The sequence below is a fragment of the Mustela putorius genome, unplaced genomic scaffold, assembly GCF_011764305.1.
Source record: "Mustela putorius furo isolate JIRA1106 unplaced genomic scaffold, ASM1176430v1.1 tig00003898_pilon_pilon_pilon, whole genome shotgun sequence".
Classification (NCBI taxonomy): Eukaryota; Metazoa; Chordata; class Mammalia; order Carnivora; family Mustelidae; genus Mustela; species Mustela putorius.
Window position 1 is genome coordinate 429,878 of NW_025422047.1, and position 10,673 is coordinate 440,550.

At 35.2% G+C, this 10,673-nt stretch overlaps 1 protein-coding gene across 1 annotated transcript; it reads right to left on the minus strand.

The window, feature by feature from the left end:
• Positions 1-9,461: 9,461 nt before the first annotated feature.
• On the minus strand, positions 9,462-10,433 carry LOC101694198 (olfactory receptor 4F3/4F16/4F29-like). Its single transcript, XM_004751364.3, has one exon. The coding sequence runs from the start codon at positions 10,431-10,433 to the stop codon at positions 9,462-9,464; it is 972 nt and encodes a 323-aa protein (XP_004751421.1).
• Between the last annotated feature and the right edge of the window lie 240 nt (positions 10,434-10,673).

A 10,673-nucleotide genomic window follows, 5' to 3' on the forward strand; every position in this document is an offset into this window, starting at 1 on the left:
CCCTGGAATAACATGAGAGAACAAAGAAGAAATGGAAATGAGTTCATTGATTTTTCCCTCAGAGTTTGTTACTCCTACTCATAAAGTTCCTGAAAACTAAGGCAATTTATGATGATCTTTGTTTTCCTTACCCCTTTCATTGCCTTCTACATGCAATGCTATCAGTCTCATTAATGTTCTCTTGTGTTTAGCCCCATGTTTTTGCATTTTATCAAATCATATTCACCTTTTCCTCCTCAAGAAAAAAGATAATGTAGAAATTCTGAAGTTATTGAGCTATTGTAGCACAGCTCAGGGAGTGGAAGTGATCACAGAGCTTGAGCTATGAGAACATACAATGAAATTCTAACAAGCCAGAAGAGAGATCTTCCCTGAAGAATCTAAACATGTTGAGCTAATGTGATATAGAAAAAAAAAATTATGTGATTTGTATTTGTAGAACTTTGCCCATACCATGTTTACTTTTCATGGTTCATGGAATGGCAAAAAGAACACAGCACTTGAAATTAGAAAAGCTGTGATAAGATCCTAGCCTTAACTCTATGAGCACTTAAGTTCTTTTTCCCATCCCTTCTACAGCTTGACTCACTTTTATTTTATGTGACGTCATTCACAATATAGTACATCATTAGTTTTTGATGTAGTGTTCCATGACTCATTGTTAAACTCAGTTTCATCATTTGTAAAATAAAGGGGCTGAGGTGAGTGATGCTAAGTAATCTAACATTTCAATGATTTTATAACAGAATGCCACTTTAGAATGTAATGAAGCCCATCATAATGATGGTATTTTCTGCATCGGACTGCTACCATATTCACTATCTTTTCCCTATCTGCAGTTAGTTATAAGTCCCACATCCCGGAGAAATCCCTCTCTTCGTATCTCCCTCCTCTCTAATTCCTTTTGCATTACTTACATGACTCAATTAGCATATTATTATAAATTTGCTATATCATTCATTTTGCCCTTTATCATAATCACTGGTAATCAATCAACAAACATTTGCTAGATGCCTACTAAACACAATGCATTGTTACAGTACATTGCAGACTTACTGAGCTGTTAAAATATCCACAACCCTTTAGGAGAGGAATAAATGAAACAAGACAAATCCAGAGAGGGAGACAATCCATAAGAGACTCTTAATCTCGGGAAGCAAATTGAGGGTTGCTGGAGTGAAGGAGGGGAGAGATAGGGTGGCTAGGTGATGAACACTGGGGAGGGTATGTGCTATGGTGAGCACTGTGAATTGTGTAAGACCGACGAATTACAGACCTGTAACCCTGAAACAAATAATACATTATATGTTAATTTAAATTTTTTTAATAAAATATCCACTATCCTTAAGGCTTTTACATTTTAGCTCATACACAAAAATATAAATAATAAAAAAGTACTATATAATAAATGTCAAATAAGTAGTATGATCATAGAATTTGTGAAACAATAAAGATACTGAGAGTTAGAGTGATCGGAGCTTTCTTAGAGAGAAATCAAGTCCTAGGGGCACCTGGGTGGCTCGGTCGGTTAAGCATCTGATTTCAGCTCAGGTCATGATCCCAGGGTCCTGGGATCCAGCTGGCATTGGCTCCTGGCTCAGTGGGGAGTCTGCTTCTCCCTTTCCCTCTGCCCTTTCCCCTGCTCATCCTTTCTCTCTCTCTCTCTCTCTCCCTCTGTCTCTAATAAATAAAATCTTTTTTTAAGTAAGTATTGTAAAGGTGATAAGCTTTCTTTTTTAAAAAAATTTTATCTATTTATTTATTTATTTATTTGACAGAGAGATAGCAAGAAAGGGAACACAGGCATCGAGGGAGCTGGAGAGGGAGAAGGCTCCAGGGATCATGACCTGAGTGGAAGGCAGACACTTAACAACTGGGCCACCCAGATGCCCATCAAATCAATAATAAAATCTTAAAAAAAAAATCGAAACCTACACCACGCTTTAAGATATGAATATAATTTATTTAGATAGCTTCATATGTATGCTTAAAGAATTTATATAATATATAATATAATTAAGAAATATAAGCAGGGAGACACCTAGGTGGCTTAGTCTGTTAAGCGTCCAACTCTTGGTTTCAGCCGGGGACATGATCTCAGGGTCATGGGATTGAGCCCTGCATCAGGTTCCATGCTTGGTGGGGAGGCTGCTTGAGAGTCTCCCTCTTCCTCTGCTCCTCCACCTGCTCTCTCTCTCTCTCTCTCAAACAAATAAATAAAACTTTTTTTAAAAAAAGGAAATATAATCAGGATTATATATATATAATCAAGAAATACCTCCCAAACTGGAGCAATGTTTGATGAACTATTTATGAATGTAATGATAACAGTCAAAATCAAAGCAAAAACACAGACTACCATATGTTATACACCATAATAACTTCTTTAAATGCATAATGTTGTTTGATATTTATAAAAACCATAAAGTTGGTATTATCAGCTTTCTTTGCAATGAAAGAAATCTAAACCAAGATAAAACCAACAAATTAGAACAATTAAGTGATAGAACTGAAATTGATTCCCTCATCTGCCTCTCAACCAGTATATAGAGAATACTTCTCTTTTCTCATGATTTTCTGATGTGTGACACACCTTAGTCCCTTTCTCGATGTCCCATGTTCTTCAGTCAGCATCTTAGCCAGATCTAAATGAAGCGTTGTCCTCATCTGTTCAAAAACATTTGGGCTTCTTAGCTACTTCAAACACATCTATAATTTTTCCATTCTATTTAAATAACCGTGGTGGGAGAAGGCAAATCTATATAATACCTGCATCTCGGAGCAGTCTGGTTGAGTTCCAGGCCCATTCTGTCTTGATCTATATGGACTCCTTTTAGCTTCCCATAGAAGAAACCCAGATCTCGCCAGTCTGATTAATAGAGAAAACAAAGATGCCCTGTCTCCATATCAAGAAATTAAATAAAGCCCAGGATTAAACCAAGTCATATTTTATTCCCTCTTAAAATATGACCTTTAACCATTTGAAATCTTTTTTTTTTTTTTTGTTCTCAGACTTAGATACCAATGGAGGAAAAAAAGGTAATTTCTGTTTCTAACTACATGTCCTTTTTCTTCTCATTTGTATTCGTTCTTGCTCATTAAGCTCAACTGAAGCTGCTTCTATTGTACAAAATAACATATTATTGATCTCTATACAAAACAATCTTGTCACCAGAAAAATCTATTCAATGCTAATCTTTGGGGACTTAAACATTGTACACCAGTATCCCTTGGATATTTCTATATTTGTCACCCACCCGCTCATTTAAAAACCTAACATGTGACTGTTTCCAAAGAGTTAAACATATTTAACATTCCCTGGTTAAAACTAACATTACTTCATCCACAGATAACTATAAAAATGTTATTATTTTAAGAGATATGGCTAATTGGTACACAGGAGAATACTGACCATATGACACTGCAGAGATTTGGGATCACCAGTATGAGTTCATTTATTCAAGGGAATTTTCATTCAGAATCCTGGCAAACCAACAGAGGAAACTATTAATGAGTCACCAAAGAGAGGACAAAGTGACCCCCCAAATTTAAGAAAACACAATTTTTTTTACTTAATTTGAAATATTTACTTTGTAAGTAAGGCTAAAGAAGGATTCCCGAGGAACATGGGAAGATACACTGTCTTGTATTTATGTTAAACTCAACTCGGGGCACCTGGGTGGCTCAGTGGGTTAAGCCGCTGCCTTCGGCTGAGGTCATGATCTCGGGGTCCTGGGATCGAGTCCCGCATCGGGCTCTCTGCTCAGCAGGAAGCCTGTTTCCTCCTCTCTCTCTCTGCCTGCCTCTCTGCCTACTTGTGATCTCTCTCTCTCTCTCTCTCTGTCAAATAAATAAATAAAATCTTTAAAAAAAAAAAAAAAAAAAAAAAAAAAAAAAAAAAAAAAAAACCTCAACTCTGCCAAAGAGCCATGGCAGTTAAAAAGGAAACCTTCAGAGAAATTCCCAGGTTAGTGTGTGTGTGTGTGTGTGTGTGTGTGTGTGTGAATTATTCTTAAATCTGCTCTGCTCTACAATGCTCTGCTCTACTCTGCTCATACAATCCATAGTATGGGAATGTTCAGCTACATATTCTACTATATGATCTACAACTTCACATTAAAAATACTACTTTTAAGTCAGAAACAACCATATTATGGTTATGAATTAGGAATCAGAAGAGAAATCAATTCTATTCAAATCTGGCCAGTAACTCACCTTATATCTTCAGATAACTCACTTCATATCTCTATAGTGTCATTTCCTCAACTGTAAAATGAGCAAGCTCTAGAAAAAGATTTCTACAATCCCCTCCAGTTCCAAAACTTATGTCATATGCACTGTAGTATTTTCATTGATTAAGGGGAAAGAGAAAGAGAGTACAAAAAAAGGAGATAAGTATCAAAGGAAAAGTATCAGATACAAGGTTTTTTTGCATCTGACTTAAAAACTTGAGAGAGAAAATTCAGAAAATAAGTAAAAATCAATCCTGCAATTTTTTACTACTTATGATAGAAGTAGAAATGCAAATTATAAGAAATAGTATATCTGTTCAGTATTAAGGAGAGAGAGGGAAAAAGATCTTCTTGTATTATACAGCCCTATAATAACCTGACTAACTCCAATGGCTTATAGAGGTGAAGAGGAATAAAAGCTTCCCACAAACGAAGAAAAAAGAATTATCTGATGAGAAAAAAAAAAATCCTACCAAATGAAACACCATTCCATATGCTCACCGACGTGAAACTCCTACAAAGCAAATTAAAAATTTTTAATAAAAAAGAGTATAAGATTGCCATAGACAAACTTTATGCTTTCTAAGCTATAAAATACTAAATAAGTGTGAGGTAACTTTTAAAAGAAAAAAATTAAAATTAAAGAAATTAGAAATAAAAAGAGCCAGTGCAAGATCTACAAAGTTAAAAAAGAGAAAATAACCTTGAAAACAAACGGCAAAGAACAGACCCCGGAAAAATATTGCCACAGAGCAGATGAAAATTAGGACCAAATATTTTACCATGAATTTTTTAACTTACAGGATTGATTGACTTTATTTTTTTAAAGGATACATAATTAGTAATTTAAAATCTCAAAAAGATATGACAAAATAACAGAAAGACATTAAATTTAAAAGGCCTATCTCAAGAAAGAAATAGTAGAAAAGATTATTTTTTACAGATAGGTAAAATTGTAAAGACACCAAGGGAAAGCAAATGCTGCTGAAAACACAGTAAGGAGAGAGAAAGATAAGGACATGAACCCAAAGAAATGGAAATGCACTAAGAGATTAAAAAGCAAGGAAGATACAGATATGAAAGATTCAATATGCACGTAATTGGGGTTCCAAAGAAAATACAAATGAAACAGAACACATCTTTAAAGCTATCATTTTAAAAGCTTGGCAGAGTACTGCCTGGGTGGCTCAGTCAGTTAAGCATCCTACTCTCAGAGGTCTGCTGAGCAGAGAGTCTGCTTGAGATTCTCTCTTCCTTTCCCTCTGCCCCTCCTTTCCTTCTCCTTTTCTCTTTCTCTTTTAAATAAATAAGTAAATAAAATCTTTTTTTTTAACTTTGCAGAAATAAAAGAAGACTTGACTTTCCAGATTGATAGTGCATCCCATCCAAAATAAAAAACAAGGAAATAAACAAACAGCCTGACACAAAATGTTCAACACAAGATATCACTGAAAAAAATTATTTGGACATCTAGCCAAAAATAATTTAAATTATTTACTAATTAAACCAGCCATAGCATCATTCAACATCAGAAACACATCAGGAAGGAAGCAAGGAAGGAAAGGAAGAAAGGCAGGGAGAGGGAGGAAGGGTGAAAGGAGGTGGGGGCGGAGAGAAGGAAGGAAGGGAGGGAGAGAGAAAGATCGAGAGAGAGAGAGACAGGAAGGAAGGAAAAAGAAAGAGGAAGGGAAGGAAGGAAACACTGAAAGAATCTTTACAAAGACCTCACGTAAAGAAGAATTTCATATACAGTCACCCTGGATTTCTATTATAAAGGTAACAGGAAAGTATTTTTGAATAGGAAAAATGTAAAACAAAAATTATTGTAAAAATATTAGAAGGCAAACTTTCAGTGAACCAGAATAAACACTGAATTTATTTCATCATAGAACGAAAGCTAAAATTAGAAGTAGGGACAATTATTACCAGCAGGATGTGAATATTACTAACTTGACATCTAGAAATGGTACAAATAAAAGGTGGAAAAGTAAAGGAAAGAAAAAGTACTATCGGGCACCTCGGTGGCTCAGTGGGTTAAGCTGCTGCCTTCGGCTCCGGTCATGATCTCAGGGTGCTGGGATCAAGTCCCACATTGGGCTCTCTGCTCAGCAGGGAGCCTGTTCCTCCCCTCTCTCTCTCTGCCTGCCTCTCTGCCTACTTGTGATCCCTCTTTGTCAAATAAATAAATAAAATATTTTTTTAAAAAGTACTATCATTAGCATAATTCCCTTATCTTTCAGAATTGAGGATCAAAATACATTATTTTTAATTATTACTCTAGTAATGGGTATTAGGTATATTTAATAATGCAAAATAAGTACAAAAAAATTAAAATAACATAAGTTAGATGTGAAAATGAGGGAGGAGTAAAAATGATCAAATATATTAATTTCATCAGACACTAGAATAAAATCATCAAGCTTCACTTACCAAAAGCAAAACAAAAGAAATAGCTACCTTATTTGTCCATAGATATCTATTCCTGTTTTATACTCACTTTGGATTATATCTGTTATCATTATAATGTAAAATTCAAAATGAATATATAACTTGATTTCATTTATATATGGAGATTGTGACACCTCCAGCTTTGTTCCTTTTTCTCAATATTGTTTTGGTTATTTGGGTATTTTGTGATTTCATAAAAATCTTGAGGTTTTTTTGCTCTATTTCTGTGAAAAGTACCATTGATATTTTCATAGAGATTTCACCAACTCTGTAGAGTGTTTTAGCTAGTATGACCATTTCAACAACATTAATTCTTCAAATCCATGAGCAAGGAGAATCTTTCCATTTCTTTGTGTCATCTTTGATTTCTTTCATCAATGTCTTGTAGTTTCCAGAATACAGGTTTTTCACCTCTTTAGCTAAATTTATTCCTAGGCATTTTATTTTTTGATGCGGTTGTAAATAGGATTTTTCCTTAATTTCCCTCTCTACTATTTCATTAGTAGTGCATAGAAATGCAACAGAATTCTGTATATAGATTCTGAAAAAATAAAAAACAAAAATACCTGAAGTGAACATTTCAGTAAGTAGAATGACATAACAATCCTAACAATCACTAGTGAGATAAGAAAACCATGACCAGGGTGCCTGGATGACTCTGTCGATTAAGCATCTGCCTTCATTTCAGGTCATGATCGTGGGTCCTGCGATCAAACCTCACATTGGGCTCCCTGCTCATTGCGGATTCCGTTTCTCCCTCTCCCTCTGCCCCTCCCCGTGTTCATGCTCTCTCTCTCTAATAGATAAATAAAATCTTTAAAAAATAATAATAAACCCAGAGTAAGCAGTAAACAAAAATAATAAAGAAGGGGTGCCTAGATGGCTCAGTCCTTATGTGTCTGCCTTTCAGCTCAGGTCATGATGGTGGGATCCCAGAATCGAGCCCCACATCAGGCTCCCTACTCAGCGGGAAGCCTGCTTCTCCCTCTCCCACTGCTTATGTTCCCTCTTTTGCTGTGTCTCTTTGTCAAATAAATAAAATCTTTTAAAAAAAGAAATAATAAAGAAAAGTATTATTAATAAAATAGAACAGAGAAAAACAAGGAGAAAATCAATAAAATCAAAAGCTTGTGTTCAAAAAGTTCAACAGAACTGATAAACTTCTCACCAAACTGATCAGGGAAAAAAAAAAAATAAAGAGAAAATTATTAACATTAAGAATGAAAAGGGATACATCACTGCAGACCCTACAAATTTTAGAAGAATAAGGAATATTATGGACAAATTTATGCCAGTAAACACAACAGCTTAGATGAAATAAACAAAAATGTTTAAAAGAGAGACAGACAAACCAGGAAACAGACTCTTAACTATACAGAACAAACTGATGGTGATCAGAGAGGTGGTGGGGGTGAAATGGATAAAATAGGAGAATGGGATTAAAGACTGCAGTAGGATGAGCCCTGAATTCCTTTTCAGTAGGGAGTCTGTTTCTTTCTCTTTCTCTCTGCCTCTTCCCACTGTTTATTCATAACAAGTCACCTAGCACACACATGAATAATAATGGCTTCATTCAACTCCCATTCCTATTTATTTGGCAACACAGAAAAAATAGGGAGATAGTCTTTGGATAGTTATTTATACCACTTCTGAACAATATATTTATTTTTTAAGTAATTATATATAATACATTTTATCACATGGAAAGTGTAATACATGTCTTCATTATAGACAGTTCATTAATATACCTCTTCATTTGTAGACAGCTTTGTAATAAATTTTCTTTTGTAATGTCTATATTTTGTATTTGCTATTTATATAGTTATAAACCTGATTCATATAATACAGAAATGTTTTGCATTTTAGTTATTTATTTATAAACCAGTGCCGCCTATCCTTAGATCCAAAATATTCACTCCATTTGTAATCTTTTAATTTTCACATATTTTTGTTTACCATATAAAAAAGATTTAAGAAATAGTTGGGGTAAAATATAATTATGATACATACTGAGTGGTGTAGGAATTTACATCTTCTGTTTCAAAACATTGGATTAAGCAATAATATTAAAATTTCCTGAGTTGTCACTCTGTGATTTATCCCAAATTTCACCTTCCAATCCCAACTAAATTTTAAAAACTCAGTATTAGGGCACCTGGGAGGCTCAGTTGGTTAAGCATCCAACTTTTGATCTCAGCTCAGGTCTTAATCTCAGGGTTGTGAGTTCAAGCCCCACACTGGACTCCATGCTGGGCATGGGGCCCACTTTAAAAAAAAGGGGGGGGGTAATTTAAAAAAACTTAGTATCATCTAAATCTGAGTGTGGCTAGTCAAATCTAGTTAGAAGCCTTAAATTCTGAAAGCTATCTAAGCAACTGTCTTCAATTTGTGTATTCCTCCAAGCATAATAAACATGAGAAACTCAGAGGGCATGAATATCAGTACACAAATAGATTGGAAGAGATATGTCTTTGAGAATCACTACCAAAGAGAAGAGTACCCAACATTTTGTTGGATAATTTAATTGAAAATGTACCCAGTATGTGAGATTTCATATTCTTCTATAATAAATAAGAAAGACACTTCATTTAAAGGCTGAATTCATTCTTTTTCAATACTTCCAGGACCACAGGGTAAGGGTCCTTATGAAAACCTGACCAGATCAGAATAGAGTCTTTGTTCTAACTCTGTTCTGCAAAAATGCAGTGGATATTAAAACTATTAAATAAAATGAAAAAAATTATGAAAAGTTTAATTAAAGAGATTAATTTCCAAGAATAGTCAAGACGAATCTGAATGTCTTTGATTGCTCATGAAAAAACTCTTCCTGAAACTTAGAACCTTACCAAATAGTCTCCTCATTGCCATTTTCATCTCCTTATTTCTGAATGTATAGATAATAGGATTCATAAAAGGAGTGATAAGGGCATCAAAGATGGCTAAAAATTTATCTATGGGTAATGTAGGGAATGGCCACACGTAGACAATAATACAAGGACCAAAGAAAAAGACCACCACAGTGATGTGAGCAGAGAGAGTGGAGAGGGCCTTAGATGAACCACCTGAAGAGTGTTTGCGAACTGTGACCAGGATGAAAATGTAAGACACAATCAAGATGAAGAAAGTGCCCATGGAGATGAAACCACTGTTGGCCGTGACCAGAAATTCCAGTCTATATGTGTCTATACATGCAAGTTTGATAAACCGAGGAAAATCACAATAAAAACTGTCCATTTTGTTGGGACCACAAAAGGGCAAGTTTACAACAAAAGCCAGTTGGGCCACAGAATGGATGAGTCCAATGGTCCAAGCAACAGCCAAAAGAGAAATGCACATTTTTAGGCTCATAATGGTCAGGTAGTGGAGGGGCTTACAGATAGCAATGTATCGGTCATAGGCCATTACTATAAGCAACACCATCTCCGTACCCCCAACTGTGTGAATAAAGAACATCTGAGTAATGCACCCTGTCAAGGAGATGACTTTATGTTTTCTGAAAAGATCATAAATCATCTTTGGGCTTGCAATGCTGGAAACTCCTGTATCGATGATGGAAAGATTAGCCAGCAAAAAGTACATGGGGGAATGTAAGTGATGGTCTGAGATGATCGTGAGCACAATGAGAAGGTTTCCTAGCATACTTGCTATGTAAAATAGAGTAAAAAACAAAAAAAGAAGAATCTGAATCTCCCAAGAACTGCTGAGTCCCAGCAACAAAAATTCAGACACCACAGAGTGATTTCCTCCGTCCATCAACTTCTTGTGCTAGGCCAATCCTGAAGATACCTGCAGAGCATAAGAGGGAGAAATACATGATTTTTACATTAAAAGGGAAGCCTGGCAATAAGGGTTACACAAATGTCAAAAACAAAAGATCGCTTAGCCATTGTACACAGTTACATAGAGTTTACATAGTATAAAAATCACAGAGAGCCAGCACCAAAACTTTTTCCATGCCTAGATCTTTGTTATCATTTAATCATATGCCTCAAA

Bases quoted from the DNA above. Each gene is read 5' to 3' on its own strand.
- LOC101694198 (XM_004751364.3), bottom strand. From the start codon at position 10,433: ATGGACGGAGGAAATCACTCTGTGGTGTCTGAATTTTTGTTGCTGGGA.